This window comes from Geotrypetes seraphini, chromosome 5, assembly GCF_902459505.1.
Source record: "Geotrypetes seraphini chromosome 5, aGeoSer1.1, whole genome shotgun sequence".
In the NCBI taxonomy this organism is placed as follows: domain Eukaryota; kingdom Metazoa; phylum Chordata; class Amphibia; order Gymnophiona; family Dermophiidae; genus Geotrypetes; species Geotrypetes seraphini.
The window spans coordinates 117598756-117619756 of record NC_047088.1 but is presented as its reverse complement, the minus strand read 5'-3'; the positions used below and the strand labels follow the sequence as shown (position 1 = coordinate 117619756).

Below are 21001 nucleotides of genomic sequence, written 5' to 3'. Positions count from 1 at the left end.
CTTTGCCGGAGCCGGCGGCTGGACCTTAGCCTGTCGCTGCTGCTGCTGCGGCCGCTTCAAAGGGGGCCGAGAAAATGCAGGAGTAGTTTTCTGTGGATACCTCAGGAGAGGGATCTTGTACTGCCGGGCTGGAGGGGTCTTCGGCTTTAGGCACACTAGAGAGGCGAAGGATCGCTCGTGCTCCAAGAGGTGCTTAGTGGCCACCTCGATGGAATCATCAAATAGCTTATTACCCATGCAAGAGAGATTGGCTAGACGATCCTAGAGATTCGGACCCATATCAACAATTCTGAGCCAAGCGAGGCGACGCATGGTGATCGCAAAAGCCGTAACTCTCGTGGACAACTCAAAGGTGTCATAGGCTGCCTGGAACATATAGAGCCGGAGCTGAGAGAGAGTCTCCTCGAGGAGACGAAACTCCTGACGATGAGAACCCGGCACGTCCACCAGGAACGAGTGGAGGGCTTCCACACAGAACCAGAGATAGGACGTAAAGATAAAGTTATAGTTGAGGACACGGTTCGCCATCATTGAGTTTTGATAAAGACAGCGACCAAACTTGTCCATCGTACGGCCCTTCCGCCCCTGCGGGACGGCAGCGTACACCTTCGAGGGGTTGGACTTCTTCAAGGAAGACTCAACCACCAGGGATTGGTGAGAAAGGTGAGAACTCTCGAATCCCTTAAGTGGAATTGTCCGGTAGCGGGACTCCAACTTGGAGGGAATAGCCGGGACCGCATAAGGGGTCTCTAGGTTCCGCATGAAAGTTTGCCGGAGAACCTGGTGCAAAGGCAAGTGGAGCGCTTCACAGGGGGGATGAGAAACCCCCATCTCCACCATGAATTCCTGGGTATAACGGGACTCCGACTGGAGGTCCAGGTTCAAAGCCCTGCCCATATCAGCAATGAAACGAGTGAAGGAAGAGTTTCGAGAAGAAGACTTATCTTCAGAAAGGGATCCCAAATGAGATCTCGGGGCAGCAAAGAAAAAGAGAGAAATCTCCCTCGAGTAGCACGCCGGAGCTTCGGAGTCCCGGGAATGGGAAATCGAGGAGGCTCGGCTAAAGCGCCTAGGAGGCATCGAGGTATAACCCCGCACAAGATGGGTCCAAGAGGATCCTCATGAGAAGCCCCGGAGAAGACGGGGCAAAGGAAAATTTTTCCGCCGGCTTCGAAGAAGATCCTCGTGAGGCAGCCGGTGCCTCGAGGGAGAATGCACAGTAGAGTCCAGTTCGAGGACAAGGGTGTGCTTGGAGGGTTTCGCGGTCGGAGACTTGTCTCGAAGAGGCGGGGAAGACCGCCTTTTAGGAGGAGCGAACTTCAATAAAGTAGCCGGGGAAAAACGGGACCCTGGAAAGTCACAGGCCCCAAATCCGGGGACGAAGAATCGCTCGAGGGAATCCTACGAGTCTTACTTGTGCGACCCCGAGGCTCAAGCGAAGTATGCTCAGGCTGGTCAGAAAGGTGGGTCAAGTCCGAGGTCAAAGGCGTCGAGGCCGGGATCAGTTGGCTCACAACCGAGGAAAGCTGCAAGGTAAGGATTGCCTTAAGCATGTCCTCGAACATCGGTACCGAGACCAAGGGAAGTTGGTTCTGGGGTGCAGCAGTGCGCTCCTTCGGGGGCGACCTCGAAGAAGAGTATTCCCTACATGAGGAGACAAGCTTAGAATGATGTTTTGAAGATGCCGACGAAGCGGCACTCGCATGAGAATCCGAGGTAGGCTGCCAGAGCTGGTGTTAGACCACGAACGTGAGCTAGGATTTAACAGAGAGGAAAAGTCTTTTTTGTATGTTTCTTTTTACCACAGGGCCAGTGTGGGGAGGAGAGGGCAAAGGGGGTGAAGAGGCTATAAAAGGGGTGAAGAGACTATAAAATAAACCCACCAGGATGTTTGAAAAAAACAACCAATTGGGCTGGAAAATCGAATTGAAAAGTCGATTCAATAGGCTGAATCGAATTGAAATTTTTTTTTCCTGAATCGGGCAGAACTACTCAAAATGTTATCAGGAAGAAGATAGAGAGAGGGAGAAACCTGAAACAAAGGGGAGGAAGAAAAGAGAGAGTGGCAGTTGTTGGACTTGGGGGTGTATAGAGAGAAGAGAGAGAGACTGCAGAGAGATGGAAAGATTCTAGAAGAAGAAGGGAGGAATAAAGGAGAGAGCTAGGCAGAGAAAGTCCCGGAAGAAAGGAGAATAAATACTGGACATTGGGGGGGGGGGGGGGGGTTTGTACATAAGAACATAAAAACTGCCGCTGCTAGATCAGGTCAGTGGTCCATCCTGCCCGGCAGTCCGCTCACGCGGCGTCCCTCTGGTCAAAGACCAGCGCCCTATCTGAAACTAGGCCTACCAGCATACGTCCTTGTTCAGCAGGAACTTGTCCAACTTTGTCTTGAACCCCTAGAGGGTATTTTCCCCTATGACAGACTACGGAAGAGCGTTCCAGCTCTCCACCACTCTCTCGGTGAAGAACTTCCTTAGTCCGTATGGAATATATCCCCTTTCAACTTCAGAGTGTGCCCCCTTATTCTCCCTACCTTGGAGAGGGTGAACAACCTGTCATCTACTAAGTCTATCCCCTTCAGTACCTTGAATGTTTCGATCATGACCCCTCTCAATCTTCTCTGTTCGAGGGAGAAGAGTTCCAGTTTCTCTAATCTTTCACTGTACGGCAGTTCCTCCAACCCCTTAAACATCTTAGTCGCTCTTCTCTGGACTCTTTCGAGTAGCACCGTGTCCTTCTTCATGTACGACGACCAGTGCTGTACGCAGTACTCCAGGTGAGGGTGCACCATGCCCTGGTACAGCAGCATGATAACCTTCTCTGACCTGTTTGTTATCCCCTTCTTTATTATTCTAGCATTTTGTTTGCCCTTTTCGCCACCGCCGCACATTGCACAGATGGCTTCATTGACTTGTCGATCAGAACTCCCAAGTCCCTTTCCTTGGAGGTCTCTCCAAGTACCGCCCCGGACATCTTGTATTTGTGCATGAGATTTTTGTTATCAACATGCATCACTTTACACTTGTCCACGTTGAACCTCATCTGCCATGTCGCAGCCCATTCCTTCAGCCTGATTATGTCACGTTGTAGATCTTCGCAATCCCCCTGCATCTTCACTACTCTGAATAACTTCGTATCGTCCGCAATTTTTATCACCTCGCTCGTCGTACCTATGTCCAGATCGTTTATGAAGATGTTGAAGAGCATGAGTCCAAGCTCTTCCAGTCCGAATATTGTCCATTTATCCCCACTCTCTGTTTCCTATGCTCCAGCCAGTTTTTAATCCATGTGAGTATTTCATCCTCTATTCCAAGGCTCGCAATTTTCCGAAGTAGTCATTCATGCGGAACCTTGTCGAACACCTTCTGAAAGTCCAGATATACAATGTCGACCGGTTCGCCCTTGTCTATTTGCCTGTTCACTCCCTCGAAGAAGTGCAGCAAGTTTGTTAAACAAGAACTGCCTTTGCTGAAACCGTGCTGGCTGGACCTCATCATACCGTGTCCGCAAGGTGATCAATGATGCGGTTCTTTATCAGCACCTCTACCATCTTTCCTGGTACTGAGGTCAGATTCACCGGTCTGTAGTTTCCCGGGTCTTCCCTCGAACCTTTTTTGAAGATCGGCGTAGCATTCGCCACCTTCCAGTCTTCTGGAATCTTTCCCGTTTTGATCGACAGATTGGCTATTAGTTGAAGCAGTTCGGCTATGGTCCCTTTCAGTTCCTTGATGACCCTCGGATGGATGCCATCCGGTCCCGGGGATTTATCGCTCTTGAGCCTATCAATCTGCTTGCATACCTCTTCTAAACTGACCATCAACCCTGTCAGTTTCCCGTTTTCACTTCCAGCATAAGACAGAGCGAGAGGCCTGGACCAAAGTGGAAAGACAGGAGGCAGATGCTGGAATATGGGAGGTGCAGACAGAAGAGACAGAGGGGGAGAGTCCCTGAGGAAGAACAGAGAGATGCAGGATCATAACAGAGGAAGGAGAGAAAGGGAGGCATGTTGCCAATAGGGGTAGAGGAGAGAGGAAGAAAAAAATTGGACTCATGGAGAGACAGAGAGAGATTTTGGTTGGGGAAGGGATTGAGGTCCGGAGGAGAGGAAGCATGCAAGAGGCAGAAAGAAAGAAATGCACAGTCAGAAGGAAGTCCAACCAGAAACTAATTAAATCACCAGACAAAAGGTAGGAAAAATGATTTTATTTTCAATTTAGTGATCAAAATGTGTCAGTTGTTGAGAATTTATAATCTGCTGTCTATATTTTGCATTAAATTTGTCTATTTCTATAGTTGTTACTGATTGCATATCTGCCTTGACCTCTTTGAAACCCCCCAAATATAAATGATGATTAACATTTTCGCAGCGTACAGTGTGCTTTGTGGTTTTGTTTTTATTTTGTGGTTACCATTATGAATAAGATCATATTGTGTGTACATGAAAAATGACTGGAAGAAATTACATTACAATTAGTACTATTATAATGGGGGTGGGGTCAGCGGAAGAGCTTGGGCTGGGGTACTTGGTTGGTATTTATTAGACTTAGGGTGTACTTGGCTTAAGCCAAGTTTCTCAAGAAGTTGAGAAACACTGGTCTAGGTGACTATGGAGTTCACTCAGTAAGGACCCCTTTTACAAAGCCACAGTAGTGATTCTCCCATGGCAAATGCACTATACAGTCCATTCAATTCCTATGGGCTTCAGCGCATTTGCTGTGGCAGAATTGCTATCGCAGGATGCAAAGCATTAACTGATTCAACATGAGTTTGAAGTTGGTTAAATACCTTTCTCTCAAGTATGGTAGTTTTGAAAGAAATGGAAGGTTTGATACTAGCCAGTAGTTATTCGGAATAAGAGGTCTGCATTATTTTTTAACAAGGGTGGCTTAAATGCCACTGGAACACTGCCTAAGTGTCAAACCTTAAAAAAAGGAAGTCATATTGAGCGTTGGAAAATAATTAATAATAATTAACTAATAAAAATCGTGCACATTTCATTTTCTCCACCACCAAATTTCCCCGTTCCGCCCCACCCCACCCAGCTACTTTTTTGTGCCACCCGGCTGGAAAAAATTTCTGGGGAGAACAATGTACTGTATACAAGTCATACTCCCTTTCCCCCTTTCCCTTAATCCCAATGCAGCTCCAGCAGCCATAAGAAACAATGCCTCTGATGATAATATTAAAGGACCGGACTTGACTGCACTAAAATATTGCTACTGTGCTGTTCTTGACTTTTAATGCTTCTTGTTGAAAGCTGTAAAAAAAATTTACAAGGATGATTATGATCAGGTCTCAGATATGACCGGCACCAAGAATTAGTGTCCAAGAAGAACATGGTCCTGCCACACCTGTAATGCTTCTTAAAGCCACCAGGAGTTTTCTGGGACATGCTGAGAAAAATAGCCAAAGTGAAATCAAATGGCTCAATGGTAAACAAAAAGCAAAACTTACCAGCAGGGGTGCTCAAGGCTTAAGAGGGGCTAAGTTGTTGTGAAAAAGAAAACTTACAGAAATGCAGAAAACAAAGGATAACCTGGTCCCACAAAAGAATACTCGAAAAAGGACAATTTAGCAGGAAAATAAAACTACCGTGTTTCCCCCATTATAGGACCTCCTCCTTTAGTAAGACACCCCCCTTTTTTTCCCCACCTGGGAAATATAAGGCCCCCCCCCCGAAAATAAGGCACTATTTGGCAAGCATGTCTTGGCGATCCAGAGTATTGGTACAGTACCGTATGCGTGGTCACACAACTTCCTGCTTCCGCTGTCCAGGAAAACAAGCCCAGGAACAGCCTCTGTACACCGAGGCCCTGATTCTCCAAAAGTGCGTCCCGATTTTAGGCAGCTGTAGACGTCCTACAGCTGTCTAATCAGCCAATCGGGATGCACGTTTTTTTTTTTTTTTAATGCTCCCCAGGCAGGCCGCCCGGGAGAGGCGTCCTATACTAAACGCCGATTCTGTAACCGGCGTCTTTAGAGAATCGGGTTAAATTAGACGCGGCCGCTATACTTATGGCAGCAAGGGATCTCCCTGCTGCAATATGTATAGCGGCCGCGGTTGTTGCGGCCGCCTGTCCCATCACCGACAGGAGAATGCCTAACTCCTCCTGTCGGAACCCTGAGCCCCCTCCCCCCCAAACTCGTAATCGCCGACAGGAGGATGCCCAACTCCTCCTGTCGGAACCCCGGACCCCCCTCCCCCCCAAACTCGTAATCGCCGACAGGAGGATGCCCAACTCCTCCTGTCGGAACCTCGGAACCCCCTCCCCCCCAAACTCGTAATCGCCGACAGGAGGATGCCCAATTCCTCCTGTCGGAACCCCGGAACCTCCTCCCCCCCAAACTCGTAATCGCCGACAGGAGGATGCCCAACTCCTCCTGTCGGAACCCCGGAACCCCCTCCCCCCCAAACTCGTAATCGCCGACAGGAGGATGCCCAACTCCTCCTGTCGGAACCCCGGAACCCCCTCCCCCCCAAACTCGTAATCGCTGACAGGAGGATGCCCAACTCCTCCTGCCGGAAAGCCCAACGACCCCCCGCCCCAACTAATCTCCCTCCCCCAACTAACCTTTCAATGTTGGTCAGCTGGACGGGTCTTGCTGCCGTCCAGCCGACGGGTCTGCCTCGTGGAAATGAGACGGCACGCCCCTTCCCGGCCCATCCCCGCTAAATCTAAGGCCTGATTGGCCCAGGCTAGGCACCTTGGCCAATCAGGCCTTAGGATTAGTGGGGATGGGCGGACCCGCTATGCCTAAGGCCTGATTGGTCCAGGCTTCTACAGCCTGGGTGAATCAGGCCTTAGATTTAGCGGGGATGGGCCGGGAAGGGGCGTGCCGTCTCATTTCCACGAGGCAGACCCGTCGGCTGGACGGCAGCAAGACCCGTCCAGCTGACCAACATTGAAAGGTTAGTTGGGGGAGGGAGATTAGATGGGGCGGGGGGTCGTTGGACTTTCCGGCAGGAGGAGTTGGGCATCCTCTTGTCGGCGATTACGAGTTTGGGGGGGGAGGGGGTTCCGGGTTCCGACAGGAGGAGTTGGGCATCCTCCTGTCGGCGATTACGAGTTTGGGGGGGAGGGGGTTCCGGGGTTCCGACAGGAGGAGTTGGGCATCCTCCTGTCGGCGATTACGAGTTTGGGGGGGAGGGGGTTCCGACAGGAGGAGTTAGGCATCCTCCTGTCACTGATGGGACAGGCGGCCGCGGCCGCTATACTTTATTGCAGCAGGGAGATCCCTTGCCGCGATCAGTATAGCGGCCGCGTCTACTTACAATGTAGACCAGCATTTTGCTGGCCTACATTTTAAGCGTCTCTTCCTCTACTAGGGAGACACGTAGGGCCGCCTAAGTTCGCCTAAGGCCTGTAGGCGAACTTAGGCATCTTGCAGGTCTCCCTAGGTTCCCGGAGGCGCCTTCAGGCCTGCCTGGGGAGCATTTTTTTTAAAAAAACGTGCATCCCGATTGGCTGATTAGACAGCTGTAGGACGTCTACAGCTGCCTAACATCGGGACGCACTTTTGGAGAATCAGGGCCCAAGAGCGGAGATGAACTTACAGGTACCCACTCAATGTTAAAAGCAGCCGGCAAGCTCTTTCCTACCTCCTCCTCAAGTCATCTAATCCTGGCTTTAGGCAGCTGCGCCCTGTAGTCCATTTTCTGCGTAGTTCGTTACCGTACCTTTCATTGCTACGTACTACTGGTATTTACTTGTAGTGATACCGTACATAGTGATGCTGCCATCTAGTGTTTTAAAAGCAAACTGCAAATCTGTACCTGATCTGTACGGTATGTGGAGGATGCTGTTTTCTAACAGATTTGAAAGCTGATTTCAAGTTCAAACTTTACAAGTGTACATTTACCGTGTTACAGACACATTTCCAAAAACGTTAGCTTGCCATGTAAAAGGTAAATAAAAATTGGCATGCAAATCCTTTAAACCAGATTGTTAACTGTAAAATCAAAAATCTGGTTTAAAGGATTTGCATGCCATTTTTTATTTACCTTTTACATGGCAAGCTAACGTTTTTCTCTCCATACTGTTAAGATGGTAACCGCCCATCCCCCTGATTCTCTTGTGCCATTTTGATTCCCCCCTCTGATGCCCTCTGTATCATTTTAAAAGATCACCCCCCCCCCCCACCCAGGATACCCTAGTGCCATTTTTTATTCTTTTACCCTTAGGCATGGCCACAAAAAGAAAAAGCTACTCTGTGGAGTACAAGAGGAGAATCGTGGAAGATTCTTGGGGCCAAAATCTTGCTGCTTTCTGCAAAGAAAAAATGTTGAATATACGATTGCTCCGCAAGTGGCGAGCAGAGTATGGTAAACTAGTTGAACAAGTGGAAAAGGGAAATTCTAACAAACGCAAGTGTGGATCAGGTCGGAAACCAATATTTTCTGAGCTGGAAGATCTGATCTGTGAATGGGTTGTTGACAGGAGAACAAAGGCTTTGGTTGTGAATAGGGCTCATATTCAAGAATTCGCCCTTGCAATGGCGCCACAGTTTAACATAGCCTCTGAAAATTTCAAAGCATCACAACACTGGCTGGATAATTTCCTTCAGAGAAGTGAATTGTCTTTAAGAAGATCCACGACATTGTTTAGGCTGGAAGATGCTCAAGTGATTAAGCAAGCACTTGCATTCAAGTCCTTTATTGATGAGATTGACTTCTCTAAATACAAGCTTTCCAACATGATTGCTATGGATGAAACTGCAGTGTTTATGGGCCAATCATCTCAAACAACAATTGAACAGCGGGGTGCCTCCTCAGTGTACATTCCCTCCACTGCTTATGAAAGTGCACGTGTGACCTGTATTTTGGCAATTCGTCTGGATGGCACTAAAGTCCTACCTCTAATAATTTCTAAGGGCAAGAAGGAAAAGATTGAACGTGTTTCAGGAATTTTTGTCCTTGAAACTGAAAAAGCCTGGGCCACACAAGCTGTTATAAGAAAGTGGGTAGATTTAATGCTGCCACTTGTTATGCGAGGAGGTCAAAGAGGTCTGCTAGTCTGGGATGCAGCTAGCACTCACCGTGCTAAAGATATGAAGTCATTTCTTCATGAAAGAAAAATAGATCAAATAATGATTCCTGCGGGAATGACGGCCTATCTCCAGACCCTTGATATTGCAATCAACAAGCCATTCAAGGACAATCTGCGCATGGAAATTAATGACTACATTGAAAATAGAATGGAGAGAAATCAGCGTGGAAACTTTGTGAAACCTAAACTGCAAGAGGTTGTGACTTGGGTGAAGAATGCACTGACAGTTGCATTGAACATGCATTACGAGCAGGCTACCTTGATAAGAAGTACTCATTTGAGGACACTGCTATTGCTAAACATGAGAGATTTGGTCCACTGATTGTGAAAGAAATGGAGTCCCAAGTAATTGACCTGGAACCTCAGGGTGTGAGTTATTATGATGATGTTCCAGAAGATGATGACTTGATTTGTCACTGATTAAATGTGTAAATGTATCATACTGTAAACTGTTATACAGTAAATGTTTTTCTGGTTTGTGATACAGTTTTTTCTGGTTTGTGATACAGCTTTTCTGGTTTGTGATGACCTGTACCATATACAGGTAATAAATGTCTTTTTTTCAGCAATAAATGTATACTGTATTCTTCTTCATGGAAAAATAAGACATCCCCCTGAAAATAAGACCTTGTGCATATTTTGGAGTTTTTAAAAATATAAGACAGTGTCATATATTCGGGGAAACAGGGTAGGCAAAGTTGCCAAAAGAACAAACAAAACAACATGTCCTGAGGAAAGAACAAGTAAAACGCATCCTCTTGCTCCATGGAAATATAAAGACTGCCCTGATCCCACACAGTGGTAACAGCGGGCAGGAAGGCTTGTGCGCATGTATGGTGGATGGTCCTAAAAGCTTCTAGGAATGCTGGAAAGCATCTCTGCAGTGGGCTAAACCCATTCTCATGGCACTCTTATAAAGGCTGGTCAGAAAACAGAAATCTAGCTTACTAGTACTGTACTTGTAAAATCAGACGATCAGTGAATCAGCAAAGTATACGGTGGGTTCCCGGAATAAAGTGTGGATTTACAAGAAAGAAGATTAGCAAAGGTAAGAACCTAATCTTTCGTTCTTGTACAATCTCACTTTATTCCAGGACCAGTAGGACTTAATAGAGCAGACCCCAAAAAATCAGGGTGGGACTAATGAGCCCGCTGCCGAAACAGAAGAACCAAAAGTAGCATCCTGCTTGGCTGCCACATCAATCCTGTAAAACTTGATAAATGTATGCAAAGAGGACCAGGTAGAAGCTCTGCAAATCTCATTCACAAAAACAGCCGGCGATTCTGCCCAAGAGGACAAAACACCTCTGTTAGACTGAGCCCGCAGAGTAAAAGGGGGGGGGGGCTTCTATCCGGTCACCATGTAAGTCGTGGAAATAGCCATATGGATCCACCTGGAAATGGTGGCCTTAGAAGCAGGTCTACCTTTGCGTGCAGGACCTGCCAGAACAAACAGGTGGTCAGAGAGGCGTAACTCATTGGTGACCTCCAGATACCGCAACAAAATCCTGCGCACATCCAAGGGCCACAACCTCTGGTCCTGCTCCCTCGAGCCAGATGAAGCAAAAGCAGGAAGCTGGACTTCCTGATTCACATAGAAAGCGGAAACCACTTTCGGAAGAAAGGAAGGACAGTATGCAGCATTACAGCAGAATCCGTAATATGCAAAAAAGGATCCTGGAAGGAGAGAACCTGAAGCTCCAAAACCTTACGGGCTGATGTAATAGCCCCCAGGAAGACCATTGTGATCATGAGAGATATAAAGGATGCCTGCTCCAGAGGTTCATACGGTGGACGAGCCATAGAGCGGGGAACAGATTAAGATTCCAGGTCAAACAGGGAAGGCACAACAAAGGCCTAAGTCACAGAGAACCCCATAGAAAATGAGTCACATCCGGATGAACTGCCAATGAGCCCCTCAGAGGAGGGCCCATACACGAAAGACCAGCAATCTGCACCCGGAGCAAAGCTACTGCTAGGCTCTTCCTTCAGGCCATCCACAGAAACTCCAGGACCCAAGGAATCGATGTAATGGGTCCGCCTGTCTCAGGGTGCACCAGGTCTGGTAACACCTCCAAGCCTTCTCCTTGGCTTTCTGTTCTTAATTTTCTAGGTAACCTATTTCTGGCTTTATCTAAACTAATAAGGGCAGAACAAACTTTAGTTTTTTCCCCTACTATGTTGTTCATTCCTTTCCTTTCCCAAACCTTTTTTGTTTTATTGTAACCTACTCCCTCCTTTCCAGATATTTCTTTGTTGGTTTGACACTGTATTTTATGTTTTGTTTATTTTTTGTTCTCTACCGCTTAGATTTACCTTTAGTTTTATATTTGCAGTAAATTAAATAAATTGAACTTGAACATAGGCCGCTACTGTGGACTTCCTTTTGCTGTGTAGCAACATGGCAATCACAGCCAAAGAATAGCCCTGGCTAGTTAAGGCCACATACTCAAGAGCCATGTCGTAAGACCAAAGCAGTCCGGATACTGCATCACAATCAGACCCTGCGTGAGGGTCTGGATACTGCATCACAATCGGACCCTGCTGAAGCTGAACCAAATTGGCATACCATGGCTACCTTGACAAACCAGGATCACCGGACCTCTGGATCTCTGTGGGCTGCTATCCACTTCAACAGACACCCTATCATGGGCCATGGAGGAAAGACATAGAGGAGACCTTCATGTGGCCAGAGCTGAACCAGAACGCCCAGGCTTGTGTTGCCGGCTTCATGATGGCAACTGAAGAATCAATCCACTTTCCTGTTGGCCGCAGTTAACCTGAGATCGAATGTGGGATACCCCCACTGATCTACTATGTAATCAAACGTTCTTCAAGACAGGGACCACTCTCCGGGGTCCAGTGTATGACAACTGAGAAAATCTGCTTAAACGTTGTCCACTCTGCCACGTGCACCACTGACAGTGCCACAAAGTGTCTCTCCGTCCAGCAGAAGAGAAGCTGAGCCTCCAGGCTCAGGGACTCCTCATGCTCCCTTGCTGATAGAAGTTAGCCACTGCCGTGGCACTGTCTGAGAAGACGCGGACGGCTTAATGACAGAGACGACCCCTCAAAGTGGAGAAGAGCCAGTCAAATTGCCCGAAGCTCCAGGCGATTGATTGACCACATAAGCTCTGAGGGTGCCCACTGGCCCTGAACAAGGACGGTCATACACACCACTCCTCAGCTTTTGTGACTCATATCTGGTAGCGCTATAGAAATATTTAATAGTAGTAGTAGTATCCATAGACAGAATCACTGAATCCAAAATCCAGAGGGGAAGGCCTCTGGAAAGTGAGATAGGTCGCAACCGCCATGCAAGACTGTTCCGCGCCACAGTCATGTAACAGGTCTCACTGGGGATTCCAGCACAAAAGCATAGCAGATGCAGACAGACTTTGGCTCAAGGAACCACATCGATCATTGCCACCATGGTCCCCAGAACCTGGAGGGACTGCCATGTCATCAGGACTGGAATGGCCAGACCTGTCAAAGCTTCTCCTGACGGGACATAGGCAGGAAAACTTTGTTCTGTCCTGTGTGAAATCAAACTCCCAGGTAGTCCAAATCCTGTGTTGGCTGAACCAGGACACCCAGGGTGCGAAGATGGTCCACCACCACCACCATCGCCGCAAACTGGAAATATTGCCCTAAGACGTGGAACCTCAGATATTTCCGGTGGTCCGAGAATATGGAAATGTGGAGATACACCTCTGTCAGATCCAGGGAGACTAGAAACTCACCCGGCGCCACAGATACTATCAATGAGTGCACAATCTCCATGCAGAAGCAAGGCACTTTCAGCGCTGCATTGACTGCCTTGAGGTCCAGAATCTGTCTCCAATCATCAGATCCTCTCTCTAGAATGATTAAGTATATTGAGTATCTCCCAGAGCCTGAGTCTCACTCTGGTATGGGTTCTATGGCTGCAATATCCAGAAGTCTGTGGATGGTTAAGATGGGCTGGATTGAGCTTTGATGGGGACTCCAGGAGATGGAACCTAAGCACACTTCTGGGCAGGGCTCTGGGTTTCTGGCCCAGAAATATCTAAGAAAAAAGACCATTTAAGCTAAATAATTAATTTATGGAGTATGTATGGATGGACCACTCAGGTCTTTATCTGCCGTCATTTACTATGTTACTATGATAGTGGCCTGCACCCAAACCACCTTCTCAGGGCAGTTCGCAGGTGAATCCAGAAATACTCAGAGGACAAAGAAACTCCAGTGTGTAGCCATCCCTGAGAATCTCCAGGACTCAGAGGTAAGAGCCTGCCATTCCACCAGAAAGGCCGACATCCGGCCCCGATGCGTGGGGGAGGAGAAACCGGCCCGCATCAGAACTGTTTCCTTGCAGAAGCCACCCGCCAGACAACTCCCCATGGACGGCCGACATCGAGACCTGCCAAAGCGTGATCTGGCAGATGAAGAGGACCGTTGTCCCGTGAAAGAGCCCAAGTATGGACGAGAGCGCCTGTGCATTCCCCAGGGCCCGTCATTTTCACGGGAATCCGGACAGAAGGCACTAAAAGATCCTCCATCGAGGTTGAAGGCACCTAATCTGGTCAAGCCTCTCACCCCTCGTTGGCCACAGCATATGTATAATACGACTGCGCATTCAACAGCCATCTACCGCAAATGAGGCATGAATCCATGACATGACATCCTGCCCTGGGGAGGTCATCTATGTGGTTTTCTTTCAAAAATGAAGCTGGCAAGAATAAAAATATAACTTTAAAATCAAATCTAGAAAAATCCAAGATGGCCACTGAGAGCCTGTTTTGACTAAAAATAGTGATTTTAGGGATGGAGGGTAGGGTATGCAGGGAAACCACCTAAAAACCCATTTTTAAAGACTCCCCAAAATCTCTGATTCAAGCTGTTAGCTGGTACTCACAGAAACATGTGGAACCTGGGATGAGCTAGCTTTCTAAAGCCCTCTTCCTTAAACATCTTAATACATTTTCTTGTAATTTCTAAAATTGATTATTGTAACTCTCTTTACAAAGGAATATTAGGGAAAAAAAAAAAATCAGACGGCTTCAATTAATTCAAAATACCTCCATCAAAATCATCACCAACTCTAAGAAATATAATCATGTCACCCCTCTGCTTAAAAATGCCCATTGGCTTCCCATCCCTCATAGAACTACTTTCAAAATCACTTTACTTACTTTTAAAACACAAATCCAGAGAACCAGCTTTCATCGACAAATTATTCATCCCTCATGCTCCCTCTAAAGTTCTCAGATCTTCCTCCCAAAATTTACTTTTTGTTCCCTCCCTTAAGACATTCTGCACTCGCCGTACAACCTCTTTTGCAGTTACTGCTCCCCCCCCCTTATGTGGAACTCTCTGCCCTCCCCCATCTCAGGGAGGAATCCAATTTAGATAAATTTAAAGGAGCTTTAAAATGTTTCCTAACTAGAGATGCTTCTGAGCACTGATGCTAGTTACCCTTCGTCGAATCTGTAAAGGTAGCTTTGAATGAAACTCCTCTCCCTCCCTTCTGTTTCATTACTTTTTTTGTTCTCTTTTCTTGACTTTACTCTAGTTCACCTTCCTCCATTTTGTCTCGTGTTCATTTGTTTTTGTCTCAGTAATTAGTTGGGGGGTTTTTTTTTGGAATATTTTAAACTTGTAATGCCCCGTTTTTTAATATTACTTTATATCGCGATCAATCAAATTTTATTAAACTTGAACTTGATCCCAAGGGAATGGTCCCCAAGACCTGATCTGATGTGCAGGCTATCCAGAGGGCCTACTGATAAGCAGGGAATCCCCCAGAAGAAGACTTTTCCCAAAGGTCTGCAAACTCCCGCAGCCAGAGCTGTCCCCATAGGAAACCTCTGCAGCACAAAGGCAAAAACTGTGAGCATAAAGACTAAAATTATACGAAACAAAACACGAGCATAAAAATCAAGCTCCTACAGCCTGGCTTGTAGGAAGAAAGACTGAGGTTACAGAGACAGTGATGAGAGAGAGGAGTTTAAGTCTCTGAAGTTTGAGGCATCCTACAAAGTCCTGGCAGGTAGACGGAAATAACCCACTGGTCCTGGAATAAAGTTGGATGTACAAAAAACACCTTTTAATCTGGCCATCATTTGAAGATAGCCCCCTATGTGGCACAGGATCTTGCAGAGGTCAACTTGAGCTTTGAAAGATGATTGTCAAGTGGAAATTCTGATAAAAATATGTAAGGGAAATATTAATTGTTTACTGTTAAAACAACAACAAAAAAAAAATTGATGTCATAGCTAAAACCAGCTATACCCCAGTATATTCCAGACAGCAAAAATCCTAAGACCCAACAATCTTTACAATGCAAGCCACATTTAGTTTAAGAAAAATAATTAAGTAATCACTCCTGTACTAGTTCCAACATCAACAGTTTCAATATTGCAAACACGTATTGGTATTAAATATTGAAACTGTTGATGTTGGAACTAGTACAGGAGTGATTACTTCATTATTTTTCTGTGAATCTTTTCTAATCACTCAAGAGGAAATACCTTGAGTTCAATTGCCCCTATTTTGTACATTTAGTTTAAGGACATACAAATATAACAAGCTGACTCCTTATTGTGCCTAAAGATTTTACATACAACCCCTTGCAATTCTACAGTACATGTAACAATGCTAAAGCATCAGAAATGGTAAAGTTGTTTTACATTTCCGTTCTCTTGAATCTTCTTATATATATCTGCAACGGGGACATCCACATAAATCACCAGATGGGGTGGCAGGAACTCATCAATGCTGATACCCTTAATCTCATCATAATGTTCAATACCTTAGAAAATAAAAATAAATTATATAAAAAAAGAGATGATATAGAAATGTTAGTTACATCAGCCTAGTCTATGTATCACATAATAGAAAGGAAACAAATCACAACCCCACGTGTGAAATGTAGACCCAAAAAAGAGTGGGGAAGGGATACAGTCAAGCAAATCAATGGTACACATAAGAACATAAGAACTACCACTGCTGGGTCAGACCAGTGGTCCATCATGCCCAGCAGTCTGCTCACGCGGCAGCCCTCTGGTCAAAGACCAGCGCCCTAAATGAGACTAGCCCTACGAACGCACGTTCTTGTTCAGCAGGAACTTGTCTAACTTTGTCTTGAATCCCTGGAGGGTGTTTTCCCCTATAACAGCCTCCGGAAGAGCGTTCCAGTTTTCTCTGGGTGGTTTGTACGGAATCTATCCCCTTTCAATTTTAGAGAGTGCCCTTTCGTTCTCCCTACCTTAGAGAGGGTGAACAACCTGTCCTTATCTACTAAGTCTATCCCCTTCAGTACCTTGAATGTTTCGATCATGTCTCCTCTCAATCTCCTCTATTCGAGGGAGAAGAGGCCCAGTTTCTCTAATCTTTCGCTGTACGGCAGCTCCTCCAACCCCTTCACCATCTTGGTCGCTCTTCTCTGGACTCTTTCGAGTAGTACTTCTAGCTCCAAACTTTCTAAAGATTCAAGAAAACGATGAGTAACCATGAGTGACTAAAGAGGAATAGACAGATACAAATCAGGATAAAATAAACAAAAAAGAGTAGTTGGTGGTCTGTCTTTCAAAGATGCCCTAAAAGCTGTTCTACTATGCTCAGCAGGGACTAATTTACTCGTACATAAGATTAAACCATCATACCATCCCCTCTTTAGGGGAGTCTTTAGTGCTGCTTTCATTTAGTTCATATTCCATCTCTTCCCTCGTCTCCTCGTTATCAATTCCTTCTTCCTCGAGGTCATCCATATTGTCGTCGTCCTCTTCTTCTTCCCCTGACTCTCTGCATCCTTCTCCAGGGTCACTTTGCCCCTGTTCGGAATCGCTGCCTTGATGTGCGCCGGCATCTTCCATCTCCTCCCCGCTCTCGTATACTACAGACTCAGCGGCTCCAAAGCCCCTAGAACATAATCCAGTCCGTCCCGGGTGAAGGACTGCGGCAAAGAGCTCTTGTTCCGCTGCTTGTGCAGCCGCAAGCTCTTTTCCAGCCTGCTGATCTCCCGCTCCTCCTGCACATTCGCCTCCAGTAGAGCCCGCTTCCTTGCCTCCTGGCCGCTGCCTCTTCGCCAAGGGATCTTGGGCTCTCTTGTCGCCTTCCCGCTGCTTCCTAGCCTTCCGCTCCCCGCGGTCCCCGCTCTCGGCCACCTCTGGAAGCCGCTGCCAAGTACTTCGTTCCGGCACGGTCTTCTGCCCCGGAACTGCTGGCAGAGTGCTCTCCTTGTCAGCCAGATGCCGCCACTCGTAGTGATCTTTCCTCCAGCCGGTGCTGCTCTTTGCGCACCTCTTTCCTGCTCCTTCGGCTAATGCCGGCTCTTAGAGGTGCCCCTTTCCGCACTGCGCCGGGTCTCTCTCCCTTCTGCACAAAGTTCTCCACAGACACTTTCAGCCTCTTCAGCCTGCCGCTAGCGCCCTGTGTCTTCCGCTTCATCCTCCTGGCGGCCATAGGCAGAACCAAAACGCCCTCCTTACGGTTAGTTACTTTTAGACATACTTTCAACGGGCGCCGCCATGCTGGTATAACAAAAAAACATAGGGACTGGAAACTCAATTCACAATCAAATAAACAAGTTTTCCAGATCTAATGCACATTCATGCTCAATACCTTACTCCTTTGTAAGCATGCAACAGCAGGTTAACTTCAAGCCCATAAAACTTTATAGGGGAAACGCCTCAGATGCTACAAAGCTAGCGTTGCTTTGAGACTTGAAAGGAGAGCTTACATTGTTCAATAGCTCACTTTCAGTTTTCTATCATTGGCAAAAAAAAAAAAACCTAGGTCATGCTTGAAACAAACAAAAAAACAGCACTTATCTTTAACTGCCATGACTGCTACTTTCTCTTTGAGTCAGTAAGCCAACGATGGCCAGCGGTTCATGATCTGCCGATCATTTCTTCAGGGCTCTAAAGTGCGATCTACACATAGAGTATGCAGGGTATTGGACTATCATAAATCAATGGTACACATATAATATATACATATAATAAAGAAGGCCTAAAAAATTATTTTTAATACTAGACCCCAACACAGTCCGTGTTTTGGCTAAAATAGCCTTCATCAGGGGTATATTAAAGAAGCCTATAAAACAGAACAGCAAAATGAAATGAACCACAAAGCAATGTTACTTACCGTAACAATTGTTAGCCAGGGACAGCAGGCAACTATTCTCACTAATGGGTGACGTGATCCAACGGAGCCCCGATGAGGACGCTTCTTTGAAGAAAACTCGAAGTTTCGAGTCGCCCGAACCACGCATGCACGAGTGCCTTCCCGCACGATGCACCGGGCGTGTCTCCTCAGTTCAGCTAGCTAGCAAAGAAACCAACCCAGGGGAGGTGGGTGGGACGTGAGAATAGCTGCCTGCTGTCCCTGGATAACAACTGTTACGGTAAGTAACATTGCTTTATCCCAGGACAAGCAGGCAGGTATTCTCACTAATGGGTGGCCTCCAAGCTAACCAGAATGGGATGGTGGGAGAGTTGGTAACTTAGGAGAATAAATTTTGTAGTACTGTTTGGCCAAACTGTCCATCCCGTCTGGAGAAGGTATCCAGACAATAGTGTGAAGTGAAGGTATGAACCGAGGACCAAGAGGCAGCTTTACAAATCTCCTCAATCGGTGTTGATCTGAGGAAGGCTACAGAAGCTGCCATCGCTCTGACCTTGTGAGCTGTGATTTTTCTGTCAAGGGGCAATCCAGCCTGGGCATAGCAGAATGAGATGCAAGCCGCCATCCAGTTGGAGATGGAGCGCTTGGAAACGGGGCGTCCCAACTTGTTCGGATCGAAAGAGATGAAAAGTTGAGGAGCAGATCTTTGAGATTTGGTGTGTTCTATGAGAGTGAGGCTTCGGAAAGAACACTGGCAGGACGATGGATTGGTTGAGATGAAATTCTGAGACAACCTTAGGAAGGAATTTCGGGTATGTGCGGAGAACCACCTTGTCATGATGGAATACTGTAAAAGGCGGGTCCGCAACCAAGGCTTGTAGCTCACTGACTCTCCGGGCAGAAGTGAGGCCAATGAGAAACACCACTTTCCAAGTGAGATACTTCAGGTGAGCCTTATAGAGAGGTTCAAATGGAGGCTTCATAAGTTGTGAAAGAACAACATTGAGGTCCCAAGCCACTGGAGGTGGTTTGAGGGGAGGGTTGACATGGAACAGCCCTTTCATGAATCTGGAAACCACCGGATGAGCAGATAGAGGTTTCCCTTGGAGACGCTGAAGACCAGAACGCAGAGGATAGCATTCTCGGAGATCCTGCCGGTACCCAGGGCAGATGAGAAGAGGCAGATGGAGCTGCAAGCAGTCAACGCATGGATGCGGCGCTGGTGTGAGGAAGAAGGATTCCACTTTGTGCGCAATTGGACAACGTTCTGGGGAAAGAGCAAGCTCTACAGGAAGGATGGACTCCACCTCAGCAGAGAAGGAACGAGGCTACTTGCATGCAACATCAAGAGAGAAGTGGACAAGTTTTTAAACTAGGAAGAAGGGGAAAGCCGACAGTTGACAGAGAGAGAGAGTCGATGGTTCGAGAACCGGTATACCCAGAGGATACCGTGTAAGAAGATAGAGGGAAAGACTCACCGGATTACAGGCAAGAGAGATCGAAAAGGACATAAGAGGGAAGGAAATGCAAGAAAGGAAAAAGCTGCAAACTCAAGTATATGTACACAAACGCAAGGAGCCTTACAAATAAGATGGGTGAATTAGAAGCCATAGCACAAAAAGATAACGTTGACATCATAGGCATCACGGAAACATGGTGGACTGAGGAAAACGTCTGGGACACTGTCCTACCGGGATACAAACTATACCACAGAGACAGAGTGGCTCAAAAAGGTGGGGGCGTTGCCATATACGTCAAAGAGGAAATTGAATCTGCTAATGGAAACTCTAATCAAACGCCAATTGGATACGATCCTGAACGAGGAAAATCTACGGGACCCCCATCAACATGGATTTACTAAGGGGAGATCCTGCCAATCCAACCTGATCAGCTTCTTTGACTGGGTGACGAGGAAGCTGGATGTTGGGGAGTCCCTGGACATCGTATACCTGGATTTCAGTAAAGCATTCCACAGCGTACCACACCGCAGGTTGCTGAGCAAGATGAGTTCTATAGGATTGGGCGACACATTGACGAAATGGGTTGGGAACTGGCTTGGAGGTAGGCTTCAGAGGGTGGTGGTGAATGGCACCCCCTCCGAAACGACGGAGTGGAGTGCCGCAGGGCTCGGTCCTGGGCCCGATCCTATTCAACATCTTTATAAGAGACTTGGCTGAAGGGCTGCGAGGCAAAATAACATTATTCGCCCATAACGCCAAACTAAGCAACATAGTGGGCAAAAGCACAACAGACATAAATTTAATGCCTGACAATATGATGCAAGACCTACTCCTACTGGAGCGCTGGTCTAGGTCCTGGCAACTCAGCTTCAATGCCAAAAAATGCAGTCTTGCACCTGGGCAGCCAAAATCCATGCAAGACTTACACCCTTAATGGTGAGATCCTGACAAGAACTGAAGCAGAAAGAGACTTAGGGGTGATCGTCAGTGAGAACATGAAGACTGCCAATCAAGTGGAACAAGCTTCATCCAAGGCAAGGCAAATCATAGGTTGCATACGCAGGAGTTTCGTCAGCCGTAAGCCTGAAGTCATTATGCCATTATATAGATCCATGGTGAGACTCCACCTGGAGTACTGTGTGCAATTCTGGAGGCCGCATTACCGTAAGGATGTGTTGAGACTTGAGTCTGTCCAGAGAATGGCCACCCGGATGGTCTCAGGACTCAAGGATCTCCCGTACGAGGAACGGCTGGATAAATTACTGTACTCACTCGAGCTGTACTCACTCGAGGAACGCAGAGAGAGGGGTGACATGATCGAGACATTCAAGTATCTCACGGGCCGCATCGAGGTAGAAGAAGATATCTTCTTTTTCAAGAGTC

General features: G+C 47.0%; 1 protein-coding gene across 1 annotated transcript in view; it reads right to left on the bottom strand.

The window, feature by feature from the left end:
- NDUFA10 (NADH:ubiquinone oxidoreductase subunit A10) overlaps nt 1-21001 on the bottom strand; it is a 367340-nt gene that overhangs the window by 178795 nt on the left and 167544 nt on the right. The window contains exon 5 of the mRNA XM_033944949.1: nt 15722-15843. Within this exon, the coding sequence (XP_033800840.1) occupies nt 15722-15843 (122 nt within the window). The remainder of the gene's footprint in view (nt 1-15721; nt 15844-21001) is intronic.